This window comes from Planococcus citri, chromosome 5 (genome assembly GCF_950023065.1).
Source record: "Planococcus citri chromosome 5, ihPlaCitr1.1, whole genome shotgun sequence".
Lineage (NCBI taxonomy): Eukaryota > Metazoa > Arthropoda > Insecta > Hemiptera > Pseudococcidae > Planococcus > Planococcus citri.
This window is the reverse complement of record NC_088681.1, coordinates 15774524-15794089: the sequence shown is the minus strand read 5'-3', so window position 1 is coordinate 15794089 and position 19566 is coordinate 15774524. Positions and strand designations below refer to the sequence as shown.

General features: G+C 32.6%; 1 protein-coding gene across 3 annotated transcripts; it reads left to right on the top strand.

Moving 5' to 3' along the window:
• Nucleotides 1-4958: 4958 nt before the first annotated feature.
• Nucleotides 4959-15121, top strand: LOC135848678 (uncharacterized). 3 transcript variants are annotated; one of them, XM_065368641.1, is made up of 11 exons: nucleotides 4959-5642; nucleotides 5743-5986; nucleotides 6094-6188; nucleotides 6273-6363; nucleotides 7169-7291; nucleotides 7433-7555; nucleotides 7698-7820; nucleotides 7973-8095; nucleotides 8239-8361; nucleotides 8487-8609; nucleotides 8753-15121. In XM_065368641.1, the coding sequence occupies exons 4-11, from the start codon at nucleotides 6338-6340 to the stop codon at nucleotides 14676-14678; spliced, it is 6690 nt and encodes a 2229-aa protein (XP_065224713.1). In that variant the 5' UTR covers nucleotides 4959-5642; nucleotides 5743-5986; nucleotides 6094-6188; nucleotides 6273-6337; the 3' UTR covers nucleotides 14679-15121. The 3 variants fall into 3 exon arrangements, with proteins under 3 accessions (XP_065224713.1, XP_065224715.1, XP_065224714.1); XM_065368643.1 differs by lacking the exon at nucleotides 6273-6363; XM_065368642.1 differs by lacking the exon at nucleotides 4959-5642 and having other exon boundaries at nucleotides 5650-5986.
• Nucleotides 15122-19566: the final 4445 nt, after the last annotated feature.

Sequence of the window (19566 nt, the reverse complement as noted above, 5' to 3'; positions counted from 1 at the left end):
CCGAACAAGCTGAAAATTGGTATATGGCTCAATCAGAACATCATTAATTAGCCCGCAGATTACTTTTTAAAAAAAAAATTTCTTATCGGCGGGGGGGTGGAATTTGTGGTGAAACACAATTGGCGGGATTGGGGAGTGCAAGGTGTATAGTTGTGTTGAAATTGAATCAAAATTCATATTTAGCGACCTCAAATTAGTGGGAACGCATGTTTCGCGATAATTTTCTGGCCATGTTCCGCTCAAAATTGATGAATTTTGATTTTTTTCAAAAAAATTTTTTGATCTATTTCAAGTGAAAGGACCGTTTAATCAAAAAAATAATGATAACAAAAGTTTTTCAGCATGTCAATTACTAGTGGAATATGTGAGTTTCGAGTGCTTATTTACCACTTTCATTTTCCTACCCAACTTGGTTGGAAGATAGGTAGACAAGAGTAGGCAGGCCTTTTTTTGTATTTCTTTTCTGACGGGGACGCTGAATTGAAGTTGCAAGCCCCTAATTTTCATCTCGGTCTCTGTACATAATTTGAATTTTTGAGAGAAAAAAAATCGAAGTTTCAAACTTTAAATTTTTACAAAATTTCATCAAATGGAGATGGAAAGCTGAAATTTACTTATTTACACACTCCAATTTTAACACCTTCTGAAGACGACTTCAGGTTGGTTCAAGTCATTTTGGAGCTCCCAGCGACTTTTTGAAAATTAATACTGAATCTAGTAGATTTTTTTGAAACTCGAAAACGGAGATGGAAAGTAGAAATTCATTCTGCAAACTAATTTCAATACGCTACGAAGTCGACTGCTGGTGGATTTCAAGTTGTTTTGGAGCCTCCAGCGACTTTTTGAAAGGTCGTACGGCGTTTTTTGGAAAATTGAAATTTCCAAAAAGTAGCTGGAAGCTTCAAAACCATTTGAAACCGCCATGTATGCGACTTTATATCGCATTGAAATTACTCTGCGAAATAAATTTCACTTTCAATCTCCAATGATGAAATTTTGTAAAAGTTTAAAGTTTAAAAAATCTGCTGGAGCCTCCAGTAATTTTCAAAAAGTCGCTGGAGGCTCCAAAATGACTTGAACCCACCTGAAGTCGTCTTCAGAGAGTGTTAAAATTGGAGTGTAGAGTAAATTTCAGCTTTCCATCGCCATTTGATGAAATTTTGTAAAAATTTAAAATTTAAAAAATCTGCTGGAGGCTCCAGAATTTTCAAAAACTTGCTGGAGGCTCCAAAACGACTTGAAATTTACCGGCAGTACCTCGTAGCGCATTGAAATTAGTTTGCAGAATAAATTTCTGCTTTCCAACTCCATTTTGTTGAAATTTTGTGGAAATTTCGAGTTTCAAAAATTTTCTGGAGGCGCCAAAACTGCTCAAAACGGTTTGAAACAGTTTTCAATCGATTTGGCATGTCAAAAATATGGTATATCCCAAATTTCAGCTTTCTTGGTCAATTGGGTAAAATTTGGATTTTTCCCTTCATTTTTGGCCTGAATTTGATTTTCAAAAATTCACCAAAAATCGAAAAATGCACTTAAGCACTTGAAATTTTGACAGATGAAAAATTTTTGCCTGATCTTTCGATCTACCTTGTAAGGTTTAAAAAATTTCGTGCAAGGCCTATGTTGGAACGCAAAATCTGTGATTTCGGCTGATCTGTCAATCAAAATGTCCGCCATTTTGTAAGTAGGGCCACTTTTTTTTTAGTATGTACAAGGGATAGAAATGTTCCTCAGGACTCCCCCTTTAAGAAAAAAGTTCTCCCAGAGGATCGACGGGGGGGGGAGGGGGTGCAATAATTCTTGAGCGGGCTCCCCGACGTGCAAAATAAGTACTGAGGTACAAACTTGAATGCTAAATTTTAGATTTACGAATTTTCATCGTAATTCTGATCTCGTTTTCGCACTTTACTATTCCGATAATTCAACATTTGTTTAAAAAGTTACCAAAATTTATTCATTTTTTCATTTTTATCAAATTCGTTCAATTTTTAGTTTTTATGAACATTTTTTGATAATTTCGAACTTTTCTTTGGGGGGGGGCGGCGTCCCCCCGAGTCCCCCTCACAAAAATAGCCCTGAGAGTAGGTAATTAACATTATTTTGAAACCACTTGTTTTCCACTAGTGCTCGACACTCTGAACAAGTACTTGTGCCTTTATCATTTTTTCCATTAAAGGAAACTTTTATAGAGCAAAAAAGAGAATTTTGAAAGAGGGGATGGGCGGATTTTTGATAAACTTGGTGGTGGGGGTTCTAGGTTCAAAATTGAGCTAAAATAGAATCAAAATTCATCAATTTTGCTAAAAATACTCTAAGCTAGGTAAGTAAATTAAACGAGATTAATTTTCCCCGAATTTGAGGGTATTCATCTTTTTCACTATTCCAATGTCTTCAAACATCCCAAGACGTTTTTTAAGCAGGCGGATGTCGAAAATATAATTTTTAGAGCTGGCGAAGCAAGAGCAAAAAGCTCTCAAGAATCAGTATTTCAAGAGGTTTAAAAAACGATGTTTTTTTTGGCAGTTTTAAATTCAAATAATGATTTTTTTAAAATTCAAAATTGAAAATAAAATTAAAAATCAAACGAGCCCGAGCGAAGCGAGAGCAAATGCTCTGAAAAATTAGTACATATTTTGAGAGATATGAAAAATGATGTTTCTTTGTGAGACGAGTCACTTATAACTTATAAGAAGTTTATTATTGTGCTTCAAAATATTAATTGTATTCGAATTTAGGTATGATTTTTTTTGAATCGCTCGGGCAAAAGCTCTCGATAAAGGGAGGCCCCAGAAAGGCTGAAAATGGCCAAATTCGCTCTCGTGGGATTAATTAATGACAAAATACAGCGATTCGCGCAAATTTCAAAAATTTTCTCGTAAAAGGGAAATTTTTGATTTTTGGATATTTTTATTTTGAAAAAAAGCTGATCATGCAAAAAACCGCTCTTGAGGTGTCCCCTCCAGAATCGGCTCAAATGTCGGTAAATTCGTTTAACAGGTCGAGTATAACCCACAACTCGATTTTCAGCTGCCCAACTGCATATTCACGCCTTCTGCAGCACCTTCAAAATTCTGGAGAAATTAAAAAATCGCGCTGGAGGCTCCAGAATGACTGGAAATGGCGAAATTTGGATTTGGGGAATTAATATCAGTCTTAGGATTTATTTTGATTATTTTTACTGATTAGGTATGCACGTAGGTACTTTTTTGAAAAAAGTATAAATCACCAAAAACAGTCAATTTTGAATTTTCAAACGTTCGCCAAATATTGAGATATGAAGTTGGGCAGCTGAAAATTTGGTTTCGGGGGTGTTAAACTATGCTCTTTCAAAAAATCGCGGTCCCATTCAAATCGGAGGCGGACACCTCAAGAGGTTCCCTTAGGTACGTATAATTTTAGGTAGGTAAGTGAAGAATATGTTTAAATCATGTTACATCAAATACATGAATTTCTTAACATTCGAAAACTTGACTTTGTAAGTGGATTTTACTCGTACAGTGAAAACAGATCAAATGCAGAATGCAGCATAGAAAATAAAAAAAAAAGATCGTCCTCTTTTATACTATACTGTAGCCGAAGGGTAGTTTTGTTGGAAAAAAAGAAGAAAAAAAACAGGTATATCCCAACATTCCTAGTAAGTATTTATTTACGACCCTGCAATAAACGAAAGCATTGAAATGTGGAACCATACTGTGAGGAGAAGAGTACTGCTTTCCCATATAAAACAGAGAATGAAAATTGAAAAGGTATATTTTGTATTTCACCGCACGCACTGATTTTTAAATACAGGGAAAGATCTAAAAGAAGTTTTATGAAGATGGTTGGCTGCCTTTGATTTCCTCTACTGCGTAGTGCTACTTTCACAATATCTAGAATTCTACTTCATATTCATGATGGGTGTAATGTCGCATGGGTCAAATGTCGCAAAGGAGACATTTCAGCATTAATAACATCATGGGTCAAATGTCGCATGGGTCAAATGTGCCAATTTATAATTAAATCGTTGCCTGGGTCAAATGTCGCTATTTTGATTTACCCTGGGTCAATTGTCGCATGGGCGAAATGTCTATTTCACATCGGATATTCATAAGGCTCTATATAAAGTGGGTGAGCGCATCGGCCATTTTGTTCCCTGAGTGATAACGGACTAGTAAGTATGCATACAATTTCTCACGTAAAAAATGCAATTTTCTCGATAGTTCGCGAGTCCGGGTGAACTTACGTGTAGTCTCAAATTAAAGACAATAAAATTTCCTATCGATCGATGTTAAATTTTGATCATTTCATGAAAAAATAACGACTTTATGAATACTTCAATTTTACTGATTTCTGCGTACTACTTACGTCGTCTTTAAACTAAAAATACTCGAAATTTTCAGTGGACGCATAGGTATTTTAATACAGCAAAATGTTCGTTATTTTATCCTCTTTAAAATGAGCTATTACCGAAAGCTCTACATGCAACCGTTCAAAAGTTTTCGAAGTTGAAAGTTGGGAAAACAAGCTGCGGATGGTAAGTACTGAACTTTGAACTAATATTACTCGAAATTTTCAGTGGACACGTAGGTATTTTAATACATCAAAATGTTCGTAATTGTATCCTTTTTAAAATGGTTGTTTACCGAAAGCTCTACCTTCAACCGTTCAAAAGTTTTTGAAGTTCAAAGTTGCGGAAAGTGGTCAAATTGTGTTATCACTGTTATCAGTCACTTAGTTTTGATCAGTATTTTACTTTCCGCAACTTTGATCTTCAAGATCTTTTGAACGATGAGAGGTAGAACTTTCGTTATAAGCTCATTTTAAAGACGATAAAATTACGAACATTTTGCTGTATTGAAATATCCATGTGTCCGTTGAAAATTTTGAGTAAAATTTGTTCAAAGTCAAATACTTACTGCCCGCAGCTGATTTTCGCAACTTTCAACTTCGAAAACTTTTGAACAGTTGCATGTAGAGCTTTCGGTAATAGCTCATTTTAAAGAGGATAAAATAACGAACATTTTACTGTAATAAAATACCTATGTGTCCACTGAAAATTTCGAGTATTTTTACTTTAAAGATGACGTACGTAGTATGCAAAAATCAGTAAAATAGAAATATTCATAAAATCGTTATTTTTACGCGAAATGATCAAAATTTAACATCAATCGATAGGGAATTTTATTGTCTTTAATTTAAGACTGCATAACAGTTCACCCAAACTCGCGAACAATTTAAAAAATTGCATTTTTTACATAAGAAATTGTATGCATAATTACTGGTTCGTTATCACTTCAGGGAACAAAATGGTGGATGCGCTCACCTGGTTTATATAGAGCCCTAATATTCATGTGGGTGTAATGTCGCATGGGTCAAATGTCGCATATTGATGTGATGCAAACATCTATCAGAACATGGGTTAAATGTCGCATGGGTCAAATGTCGTTTTGTGAAAATCCAAAATTGATAAAAACATGGGTGAAATGTCGCATGGGTCATATGTCGCATGGGTCAAATGTCTCACTGCCCAGTCTTGCACTAAGTATCGATGCTTTAAATGGTTATCCAGACCTGCATCCTGATATTTCATTCGTTACTTCATGGCTCTCAGTGAGAGTGACGTTATCCGGTGAAAAAGAAACACATCAACGAACAGTGATAAGGTATCGAATTAAATTTTTCTATCCAAATTAATTTATAATGAGTGAGACTATTTTTAATCTAAGTGCTCTCATATTAATGGCTGGTTACCTATGTTGACAGATCGACTACCTAATTAATTCGAGGCTTCGAAGTACATACTTATTTGTGTATATACCTATGCCTAAATATGTATATCAATTTCACAAACTGCAAAAATCAAAACTGCAGGTGCAAATTGAAAGCTACGTGAGCGAGAATTATCATTTCGATATCATGGTAATTGGTGACCTTTCATGTGTTCACTTTAAGTAATTCGTTCAAATGGTTTAACCGTTTAAATATAGCTTGAATTAAACCGGATTTGGTGAGTTTTACGAAGTAGATATCTATACCACGTCAGATTTAAATTACGAATCTGTTTAATAACAAGATGCACTTTGTACTAATTTAGTTAAAAAATTATTATTACAGAAATCTTCTTGAAACTTTTTGTCTCGTCGTACATGGTTGAAAATGCAATGAGAAAAATCAAGAATCAGTAATTCACGTATCTGGATATTATTAATGTAAGTAGGTCTATGATAAGAAGTATTTTAATAAACGAAAACGATGCCCAAAAAGTTGAGTATTCTAATCAAATGACATTTCAGAAATAATTCACATCGGTGTATCAAATCAGAACTAGTTTGAGAATATTTTTACATGTTTTGGAGTAATGCCATCGAACAAAAAGAACTCAAGGTAAACGGCGTTCAGAATATTATTTGGTAGTGCTATGTCGAACTGTTTCGTTACTTAAATTACTTAGTTAAATTTTGGTACCAAATACAATACTAGAATTCTAGCATTAGGCGCATGACTTGATTTTTTGATGGATGGATTCATGGATCATTTCTTTTTAAACGGTTGGAAAATTTCAAAATTCAAAGTTTTGAAATTTTGGATATTTTTGCAAAAGTTGAAACAATTTTGGCTAACAATAAAAATTTTATTTTGGCAAATTAACAGAAACCATAAATTTTCAAAATTTTTAAAATTGTCAAAAAAATGTAAATCTTGATAAAAAGTTTTCAATTTTAAAAATTTTGGAAAAACTAAATTTTTAAAAATTTTAAAAAAATTTACTTTACAAATTTGCGACCATTTTTTGACTTTGTACGCTATTAAAATTGAAAATTTCTATATATTTTCAAAATTGAAAAAGAAAACATATTTTATAAGTATTAACAAAAAGTTTTCACTGAATTTGGTTAAACTCCTCTGATTTTTTTGTGTAGTAGTTCCCAACCGAATTTTCTGGACGCCAACAAGTACCATTCAAGGAACTTTGGTCAAATTAATTTTTTTTGTGAAGTATGAATTTCAAATTTTTCTGGTACATAATTTTTTCCCCTCTGGCCTCCGTTATTATTTTAATTGAGTAATTTTATCAATATTAGTGTAGCATTTTATAAATATGATTCTTATATACAATCATATTTACTTAGGTAGGTTATATCTAACTACTTATTTTCTTTGAATAATAATGTGGAACTTTTTTTTACAGAGCTGCGGTTGAACAGCCATCCATGCCTCAGAATGCATCTAAGGAAAATAAATCATCTGATGATAAGCCTAAGACTCCGGCATCTGTACCCACTGTTAACATCAATCAACCTGCCCATTCTAGGTTAAAACTATACATTTTTCTGTTCTTTTGTCATTTCTCATGAGTAATTTGATCAATATTCATGTAGATTTTTATGCAGATATTTTCTACATAGGTACCTATTTATTTTCTTTGAACCATAATCTGAAACTTTTTTTGTAGAGATGCAGTTAAAAAGCCATCCAAGCAGCAGAATGGATCTAAAGAAAGTAAATCTTCTGATGATAAGTCCAAGACTCAAGCATCTGTAATCACTGTTAACACCAATCAATCTGCCCACCCTAGGTAGAAATATGAATTTTTTCTCCTCCTTTTTCTGTTTAATTGAGTAATTTTATCATTATTTATATAGAATTTCATGATGATATTTTCTACACTACCTACTTATGTATTTTCTTTGAACAATGTGGTGGAACTTTTTTTGCAGAGCTGAGGTTAAAAAGCAATCCAAGCAGCAGAAAGTATCTAAAGAAAATAAATCATCTGATGATAAGCCTAAAACTAAGGCATCTGTACCCACAGTCAATATCAATCAACCTGCCCAGTCCAGGTAGAAAATATGAATTTTTTCTCCTCCTTTATCAGTTTAATTGAGTAATTTTATCATTATTTATGTAGAATTTCCTGATATTTTCTACATTGGTATCCTACCTACTTATGTATTTTCTTTGAACAATGTAGTGGAACTTTTTTTTTTTGCAGAGCTGAGGTTAAAAAGCAATCCAAGCCGCAAAATGTGTCCAAAGAAAATAAATCATCTGATGATAAGCCTAAAACTAAGGCATCTGTACCCACAGTCAATATCAATCAACCTGCCCAGTCCAGGTAGAAAATATGAATTTTTCTCCTCCTTCATCAGTTTAATTGAATAATTTTATCATTATTCATGCAGAATTTCATGAAGATATTTTCTACATGGATACCTACTTGTGTACTTTCTTTGAACAATATGGAACTTTTTTTTGCAGAGCTGCAGTTAAAAAGCAATCCAAGCAGCAGAATGTATCTAAAGAAGATAAATCGTCTGAGGATAAGCCTAAAACTGAGGCATCTGTACCCACAGTCAATATCAATCAACCTGCCCAGTCTAGGTAGAAAATATTAATTTTTCTCCTCCTTTATCAGTATAATTGAGTCATTTTATCATTATTCATGTAGACTTTTATGAAGATATTTTCTACATAGGCTTTGAACTATATGGAACTTTTTTTTGCAGAGCTGCAGCTAAAAAGCTATCCAAGCAGCAGAATGGATCTAACAAAAATAAATCATGTGATAATGAGCCTAAAACTGAGGTATCTGTACCCACAGTCAACATCAGTCAAACCTCCCATCCCAGGTTAAAAACATAAATTTTTTGTACTCCTCTATCATTTCAATTGAGCAATTTTACCATTATTCATGTAGATTTTTATGAAAGTATGTTTTAAGATAGGTACCCATTTATTTTCTTTGAACAATAATGTGGAACTTTTTTTGCAGAGCTGCAGCGAAACAGTCATCCATGCATCAGAATGGATCAACAGAAAATGCATCGCCTGATCATAAGCTTAAGACTCAAACTTCTATATCCTCAGTAGAAGAGCATAAATCTGGAGGTGCAAGATTATCCTTTCATGGCATCTCTTATCAAATCAAATTATTAATTCACTTTTTGAATTATGGCATGGATAGACGAGGTAAAGACAAGCAATATTTTTTTAGTCTAGCAACGGAGATGAAAGAAGCAGAGAAATTTGATGATGTGGTCTTTCGGTATACAAAAGATAATGGTAGATGGATATATCGCTTTTTGCAAGCTAAACATAGAAGTTGTGTAAAAACCCACATCAGTGGTTTACTCGATATAAATAGTGATTTCTACCTGCCAAAATATTTTGATTCCTTTTGCAAAATTAAAAAAAATCCATATTTTAAAGATCAGATACTTGGAGATTTTATTATTTGTACAAATGCCGGTTTAGAAGACAAAGCAAAAGCCTATTTCACTCCATTAGATGATGATGATTACATTTTAAATTTCCCTGACAGTAAGTCCAAATGCTATGAATTTGATTTTGATAACTTTCCAAAAAAATCACAGCTGATAGGTAAACTGAAAAAAATTGAAGCTTCTAAAACAGAAATGAGTGATTTTTTCAGCAAATTAGTGTTTGCAATAGATATGCCCAATGAAACTGAGCTTGAGAATATCATTGTGAAAGATATCAGTAAAAAAATCAACTTGACTGACAGTACACTTCTTTTAAGTGGCCTCCAGAAGTTTATAATAGATTGGATGAATTTGAAAAAAGGTTACTTTCTTACACATGAAGATGGAGAAGCATTTTTTGAAGAAAATGCTCGGAAACTTTCCATGATAGTGGCAGCACATGGAATAACTTCACAATATTGTGCTGAAATTGAAGCGTATGGCATGAATTTCATCAATATTCCACCTGCTCTAAGGAGCTTTCTATCTTCTAAGGAACAAATTTTCAATTTAATTAGTTCATGTGAGACTACTGCATTGAGTGCAATCAAAGTTATTCAAATGTTGAAAAGTACACCAGAATATGAGACCAAAGACAGTTACATCGCTATGCATCTGGCTGATGTGTTGCTCAAGCAAAATATTATCAAAGATGCTTTTGAGTTGAAAACCTCAGGTCACTTATTAATAATTGAATGTGATGATGTGAAATATGATGATAGAGAACAATTATTTGAGCCATTATCTTTAATAATTGAGTCTCTACCTTGCAAAAAAATGATTCTCATTACTTGTGAAAATGATACTTTGGCTGCAAAATTAAAACAGAAATTCTCTAAAAACGCCATGTATAAAGAAATGAAAGATGATAAAACCAGACTTTCCGATCTTACTCAGGACTCACAAGATAAACTTTTGAATAAAAAGGTGTTAACATTTCAAGATAGAGAAGACTTTAGTTTAGATAAGTTGTTGACAAAGAAAGACAGACATTTATTAGGGAAATCTCTTGAGGGAGAGTTATTATTCAAGTTGATCAAACATGATGAAAAATTAAAGATAGGCACAGCACCAGAAGATCCAAAGTATGATGCTGCAAAACATTATTTTATTGAACGGTCATTTTTCCGTTATGTGAATATTGATACAAATATCAAGCAAGATGATGATTTTTTTGTAATTGATGTAAAGAAACAGATTGGCGAATCTGATGCTGGGGCAATAACAGCAACACAAGATGTAGTTGTGATTTCTGACACACCAAAGGATTTTTTCAAGTGTTGTGATGAGTATGGTGTTAACAATATACATTGGTTGAAAAACACCAAAAATAATTTCATATGGCAACAATCACGTGGTAGTGTATCAAAACTACGTCAATTTGTGATGATGAATGAGAAAAACCAAACAAAATACCAGCCAAATAATATTACTAATATACCAGAAAAAGTAGTTTTAATTGCTGCTGAACCTGGTATGGGTAAATCAGTTATATTATCTCATTTAGCAGTGAATACATTTCTGATTCCTGCCCCTCCGTGGATTATTAGGTGTAATTTGATAGATTATTCATACCAGTTTTCAAAATGGAGAGAACCGTCCAAAGTAAAACTTGATGTGAAAGAAGCTGTAAGATTTCTTTATGAAATTACAGAATTTCAATTGTTTGAGAAGTATAAAAATCAGATTACAAAAGAACAAATGATCTGTGATTTTTTGGACTTCCATGATGATGGTAAGGTTGAATTTAAAAAGAAAGAACTAAAAGATGAGAAAACCATATCATTAGTACAATTATTTGAAGTTGAATTGTTCACTCATTTTTACAATAATGGTCATGTAGCCTTATTATTGGACGGATTTGATGAAATTAGCCCAAAATTCAAGTATCAAGTTATAGAATTAATTGATGTTTTGAAGAAATATGTGAAAACAGTATGGATGACAACACGCCCTCTTAGTATCCAAAGTGATGCTGAAAATAAGTTTGGTACATTTTCATATGCATTAAAGCCATTCACTCGGGAAAATCCAAAGCAATTCTTAGAGAAATTTTGGGGAGAAAAATTGAAACCAATTCAATTAAATAAACAGCAATCCAAAGTTTACATTAAGGAATTGCTAGAAATGTTTTCTCAACGTGCAAATGATCTACAGAGAACTTTTGTTAGTGTGCCATTGCAAGTATATATGCTTGCAGAAATTTTCTCTGTTCCATTCAAAAAATTCCATGATTTGGGGTGTGAAATACTTTCTGAAAATGAACAGCAGGAACTCCAAGAAAAGTTGAATTTAAATACTTTGTATGCAAGTTTTGTTGAGGAGAAGTTTCTTCAAGAACAAAGAAAATTAGATAGCAATTATGACAGTAATATACACAAACTTAACAATTTTGGAATTGATGATATGTTGCGCAGGAAATTTCTAGAAACTCATAGAATGTTAGCAATTTGTGTAACATTACAAGATGAGATAAAGAAGTTATCTTCTAAAAATATTGAACAAGAGGTCAACAATGCCATTGAACAGGTGAAGCAAGGGAGTTTTAGAAGTGGTATTATTGATAGAATTATTAATAACAACCCTAATTTTATTCACCTCACCTTTGCAGAATATTTTACTGCTGATTATCTGTGGGAAGAGTTTAAAACAACTCCATGTGATATGTTTGAAAATTTTATTGATGATGTTATAATTGGTTACCTAATGAACACAAATAAAAAAGTAATTTGTGAGTTTTTAAAATCAAAAATTGAAAATGATTTAAAAAATAATGGGAATGTTTCAGATTATCAGAAAAGACTTGAAATTCTAGTGATGAAACTTTTTAATAGCGGATTAAAGAAGTATTCTGGAATTTTTGATAACGCTTTCTCTTTATTATTTGGGATAATAGAGACAATATTCGAAACATACCATGTAGATATTTCCAAACTTACTGAAAACTTGGATGACAATATAGAATATGAATTACTATGTATATGCGCAACAAATGGATATGTAAAATTAGCTTTAGCACTAACATTGAAGAGAAAAAACAATGAAAATTTTTATCTGAAACAGTTGGAAAATCGAGATTGGCGTGATAGTGTCTTGATGATAGCAATTAGAAAAAAGCACCAGAGTACTGCTGACATTTTTGCTCAAGTCCATGACATTTTTTGGAAGGATAGAACTCACAGAACTTTAATTTCTACTATCCTAGAGGGAAAGGATGCTATTTTATTTGGAAATCTTTTAAAAACAAAGATATTGGAGGTTGGTAAACCTTATACTGAACATAATGTGCAGAAATTGCTATTATTTGAAGCACTCAAGTGTAAATCTCTACCTGAGGCCATTAAATTCTTGATACACAAAACCGATATTGGTATTATTAATGAATTTATAAATTCTTGTGGATGGAGCATGGCCACATACTATTTAAGTTTTCAGTTGTTGAAGTATGATGAAAAAGTAGTGAACCTAGCTATGAAAAAAGGTATTGATTTCTCCAACATTATAAATATCTTTCTTCATCAAGTTGTTGTGGATCCCTTCAAACATATTACATATGTTTCAGGTGGTTTTAAACTGATCAAATATTTCTTAGAAAATGATATCAGCTATAATTGTAAGAATATAGAGATCACCGATAATTTCACTGAAGGGTACAATAAATTTGATGTGAAGCCCTTTTTATTTGATAGAAAAAGTGAGTTCACAACATGGCATTATGCTAAGCAAATATTCCTCATCTATGGACTAGTATACAAAATAGAAACTGTTATGAGCCCAAATGATGATAAAGTGTATCATTTTTTCCACAAAATTCTGAAACTGGTTCTCAATAACTATGAAAAGTGCCCAGGCTTCAAAGGTTATGAAATTGTTACAGAGGTTAAAAATGGGGAAACATTCTTATTACCTCATTTTGATCAAGAATCACCTAACGTGTCTCCACTTGAAAGGGAGAAAAAAATACCTCTTCACTTAGAGAAGTATGAGTTGACATTGGATATGCTTTTCAAAGAAAATACTGATAGTATTACCATGCAAGATGCTCTAAATGAGTTGAAGAATTTCTTAAATGAAGTAAAAACAAACAAAAAATACTTCAGAACGTATCCATATTGCATGCAAACAGGTGAAAAAACTACCAATGGGTACTTATATGACCGCTTCATTCATATAGGTGGAAATTTAGTTAAACCAAGCAACCATCCAGATTGCATTTTTTCTAATTTAGAGGAAAAATTGCAGAAAAAAGCTCGGTACTGTGCCCTCAGTGAATTAGCAAGATGTATACTAAAGTTGGTTATAGAATTGTCCAAATATTTTCATTATGATATGGATGAATCATTAAAAAATGTATCAAATAGACTGGAAAAATTAGAAAACCTGACACAAGAAATGAGGAAAAAATCAAGTGAAGAAAACATTCTATTCAAGACTACAGATATATTAGATGTTCTAGAAGAAGAAAACTTGGATATATGTGATGATGTACTGCAACATTTTGCATTGAAAATGAATGATTGTAGTGCTACTCATGTGATGCGTAGCACTTTAGTAAATTTACTTGCATATTTGAAATTTAGACCAGAAATGGGAAAAATTCAATCAATTCAAAGACAAACTAAAGATTTTTATAATTTATTCAACAAAATTAACAAATCATATAATACCCTTACAAATGCTATAATAAACAAACAACACCAAGAAGTGAAGAACATACTACAAAAAGAACTCATCTATGGAAAATCAATTATTCATGGTCAAGATAAAAAGTTTGGTTCACCCTTACATTATGCTGCTGCCACGGGTGATGCGGAAATCACTGAAATCCTTTTATCTCATGGAGCTAATCCTAATTTCAGATTAAATGAGACTGGTGTACCCGAGCTGCTAATCAATTCAAAATGTTTAAAAGTCAAGACGGGGAAGAATAATAGGTTATTGGATTACTACAGTTGGACCCCAATACACTTGGCAGCATTGAATGGTCACAATGAAATAGTTCAGCTTTTAATTGATAAAGGCTCCAGAGTTGATGCCATTATAACGGCTGAGAGTTATATTAAAGGAAGTACGCCACTGTATCTATCAATCTCTCAAAATCATTTAAAAACTACTCTGTTACTCTTACAAAACGGAGCTTGTTATGACAAAAATAATGAACAAAACAAGACACCAATGAAACTGGCCAAGTTTGGATCAGATGTTGCAGATCTGCTTCAACGCATTCATCAATTATTTCAAGCGGTTAAAGAATGCAGAAAATACTCTGTGGATTCTTTATTAGAAAAAAATGATCGGGATTTGCTTCAAGCGATTTTACACACAAAAAATGCTCATAATCAGACAATTCTAAACATTGCCAAAACTAATGAGCATAGAGAAATCAAAAAACTACTGAAGGAAAAATTGAAATTTTTGCAGTCTTCAAATTCTTGATTAATTATGACTAATGTCTTTCAATTATTTCATGAAAAAGAAAAGCATGAAAGGCCATTGTTTCATACAAAACTACACTACCTGCCTACTAAGAGAAAGACAATTTTCAGGTCATAATATGTAGGTACCTATCATTAGGTATATGTATGTACTCAGTTGCTCACTCAATCCTCTTATACAGGATCCATTCCTGTTTTAAATTTTTTTATTTTTTTTACCTGATAATTTTTTTCTGAAAAATGTATTTTAAACAGGTACTTATTTTTATGTTCATATATTGTACTATTTGTTTAAATTGAGGTCTCATATTGTATTTTATTCAATTATTGTTATGATTTTTTATATTATTTTTAATTTCTTTTTCAATATTGTACATTTCGATGTGTACCTAGCAAGCTATGTACTTTTATAAAAAAAAAATATATATGAGCGAGTAAAGCTTATTTTTGTTCTCTCCTACTCTTATTCAGGTTATCTCAATAGGCTATTGAACATTTTGATTTTTAAGAGCATAGGTAGCTGGATAAAACAGGAGATTTGGGCCTGTTCTCAAATTTTGAGAGTTCTCACACAAATACAGATTTTCTGTGTAGGTTGTCATTGTTTCATTATCAAGATTTGTAGGTACCTATCAATTATTTTTTCTTTTGAAAAATACATTTTTACCATAACGATCGTTTCAATTTGAAGGGTTCATTTAAATAGTGTCTGTCTCAACCACAGGTCTTTAATCGGGTCTGAACACACCCACAGATTTCAAATGGTGTGTGTCTCAAACACTGGTCCTTACTTGGGTCTGAACACACCCACTGATTGAAAATTCTGATTGTTTGATTTTTGGGTGGGTTTTTAAAATTTTTAGAAATATTGAATTTGAAACTCCCACTGTGTTTGTCTGAACCACAGGTCTTTACATGGATCAAAAAACAAAGACATCCACTAACTTGAATGGTGTCTGTCTTAACCACAGATCTTTACTTGGGTCTGAACACACCCACTGATTCAAATAGTGCCTGTCTCAACTCAACCACAGGTTCTTGCATGGGTCTAAACACACTCACTGATTTAAGAAACCACCAATGTCAAAACATAAAATTATGTAAGAGGCCAAAGTAACATCAATCGAATTTGGAGGTGAAAATTTGATTTTCGGACTACAGATTTGTTTCTTGGTCAACGTTCAGAAAATGCAAAAAATATTAATTTTCTGTTAAAATGCATACTTTTAAAATTATCATAAATGATCAAAAACGTGATTTTTTTTAAAAAAACTGGTTCATTTTTCGTTTTTTTGTCATTTTTTTTTTTTTAAACAGTTATAAAAAAATTTTGTTATTGGTGGTTTTAACGAACCCCTCATTTACAGGAGAAGGATTCGAAAAAAGGGTCCGAAATCATACTGACCCATTATAAATTCTTAAACTAAAAATTCATTAGTTTTTTACACAATCAACCAAATAAATCCTAAAAATCACGTTTGCCCCTGATTTCGAATAATTATGCAACTCAAACAACACAGTGAAAGATACCAAATGACTCAATCCGCTTAAGAATTCACTAATGTTATTAGGAGCATGTATTGTAATATGTATATTAGCAGGTCTCTAAATCCCTAATATTGTGCGATTCTCATTGTCCCCTTCATAAATTGGTTATGCAACTTCTTTAACAGAGTGAGAATGAATTTATTTTCCTAGAAAAGTGGGTTCCTTCTTGATGTTCTTGATTTCGAACGTAGCCATCTTTCTCAGTGAAGCTTGGTAGAAAGTAGCAACAACGCTTCGAGACTAAGTATAGAAAATAAGAATTTCAACAGTCTATAGTAAGGTGAAAATTCATTTTTTGGTATTAGGGGGAGGGGGGGGGGTTACGAAAAATTATGGACTTACAAATTTCGAGAATTAGCGAAATGAAGTTACATCACCAACATTTTTAGGTTACCATTGGCAGTTGACACAATGATTAATTTTCGCAGTACCTGATAGGTACCTATTAATAAAAATATTGAATGAATAAATGAGAAAAGGAAAAGATTATCATTACCTGTCCTATCGATAAGTTTTTCGATCATGCAAATATCAATGAAAACATCCAACGTAGATAACTGATGAGAGAACTTCCAGTTTCTGAACTTTCTGTAATTCAGGGTACGAAAAATCAGTCAATTTCAGATGCGGTTACTGAGATTTGAAAATTTACAATATTATTCTGTACCTAAAGGAACTGAAACCTACACCACATATTTGCTGAGCTTAGAAACAAAGCTGAAGAATCATCAGGGTGTTCCGGGAATCGTCTGCCAAAATTCAACTGCAGATAGTACTCGAGGAAATGAACAAAGAATGTTATTGGGACTGGTTGCCTATCTTGTGAATTAAAGGAGCCACGTGCTTCGCAAAACTAGAAATTTACTAATTTTGAAAAATTCATCAAAAATACGGAAATGTTTGAATCATTGATGCCCATAATCCATAGTAAGGGTAAATGTACGACCCCCCTCCCCACTTAAATGCGATCCCCCCTCTAACTCACCTGATAATGCCACAAACTTTCTAAGTTTTTAGGAAGACATTTTTCTTATTCCTTTTTCACAGAAAAAGCGAATGATACTAAAAGCACCGCTGTAAAGCCAAATGGTGAGAAATTACAAGCAAAAAACAAAAATCAGAAAGTCAACATTAAATTTTAAATTTTGTTTGTATGTTTGAAGTGAGCTTGTGAAAATAGTTTTTGGCGGATAAATTTCCTGTCAATTTTTAATTAAAGCTGACACTTGAACGAATAATTAGCGCTAATTACTTTTTAGATAATTTCAACGGTGAGTTTTCAAATACTTGGTTAAAGTTACTTTTATGAAGTTCCCTAAATTCGACCCCTCCCCCCATTGTTTTGGCAATTTCAAGACTTTGTTTTTTGCTACAGGCATGCCAAAAGATAAACCAAAATTGTAAGAAATGAGCCGAAGTTTCCAGTAAAATCAAAAATGTTCTAAGGTACCTACTTTTATGTTGATATGTCAAGTAATAAATATCTGTTTCAACGTCTTCAGACTTTGATTTTGGTGTTTTTTACTCATTTTTAAATTTTAACACGTTTTTTTAGGGGATTCATATTATGGTCACTTTTTTTTTGGTAAGTGACCAATTTTCATAGTTTGTAAAAACGTTCTAAATACTTACCTACTTTATATTCAGGTATTAAGTAATAAATATTTGTTTAAACGCCTTCAGACTTTGCTTACGGTGTTTTTTACTCATTTTTAACACGTTTTCTAGGTGGTCAATATTTGGGTCACTTTTTTTTGTTAAATTTTTGAACTTTTTCGGAAAATGTAAAAAAAAAAAAATAGTAAATGAAAATGTTGGGGCTTTGGGATGTTGAAGTAGACATGCCAAGCTATTGTTTAAGCCATCAGCGACATTTCCAGCTCAATTTGGCTCCGAGAAATTCAAAAAATAAACTAGGGGATCGATAATTGGAACCCTTACCTTTATTCGAGTAGGGAACAAAAAATATTATTGTGAAAGATTGCCTATCTTCAAAATTGAAGGGACAAACTTGATTCAAAATTTCCAAATTTAGGATACTTCAATTTAAAATTTTGAAATTGTGTTTGCGCCTTCAATTTTTAAGATAGGGAATCTGTTATAACATTTTTTGTTCGTCCATTTCAGCACTATATTAGGTTACTGTAGTCATGTCATTTCAATGATGGAAACATTTTCTTATTATCTGTGAATAAGGCTTTTGACATATCGCGGGTTGCATATCGGTTTGCCTGAACTTCATTGGTTTGGTGGGAATTCTTATCAGTGAGTATCAAAATTTCATATTTTGAGCAATTTTCACAACGTGTTTTTGAAATTTATAGCTTTTAAGTATTTAGTTTTTCCTTCAATTTTAAACACTGTTAAATCCTGTGATGGAAAAAGATCCGCTCTTTGTCGAGGTTCAAAGACGTTTTATCAACTTCTTTAAAACTAGACGAAGAGAGGATCGTTTTCCATTACAGGGTTTAACAGTGTTTAAAATTGAAGAAACAACTAAATAAAAGCTATACATTTCAAAAATACCTTGTGAAAATTGCTCAAAATATGAAATGTTGATACTCACTGATAAGAATGCCCACCAAACCGATAAAGTTCAGGCAAACCGATATGCAACCCGTAATACATCAAAAGCCTTATTGAAGAAGTTACGCCATTTTTGGTCATGGACCTATTTTGAAAAATTCCCCAAAAATAAGAAAATGTTTGGATTATTCAAGTGACTTCATCAACTCATAGTGGTATTTGATTTGAGTGGACGAACAAAAAAAGTTATCATGAAAAATTGCCTACCTATCTTTAAAATTGAAGGGGCACACACAATTTGAAAATTCAAAATTTTCAAAATCAAGAGAACGACAAATTTGGAAATTTTGAATCAAGTTTGCCCCTTCAATTTTGAAGAAAGGCAATCTGTCACAATAATATTTTTTTGTTCTCTACTCGAATACTATGGATTATAGGCATTGGGCATCATTTGAATGATTCGAACGTTTCCTAATTTTTGATGAATTTTTCAGAATTAGTAACTTTCTAGTTTTGCGATGCACGTGGATACTTCAATTCACAAGATAGGTAACCAGTCCTAAAACATTTTTTGTTCGTCTCCTCGAGTACTACGAGTATCTACTTTGAATTTTGGCAGACGATTCCGGGAACACCCTGTACATGTCAAGGAGGAATTACTTAACGAACAACATTAGATATATCTATGCTCACCTCACCCTGATCGTGAGTATTTGTGAGTACTGTAGAGGTCAAGACAGTCAAGAGGTAGGGCTCAGGGGAGGCGTAATTCCGTATCCACATTCCACAATCACCACACAGACACAGTACGTACA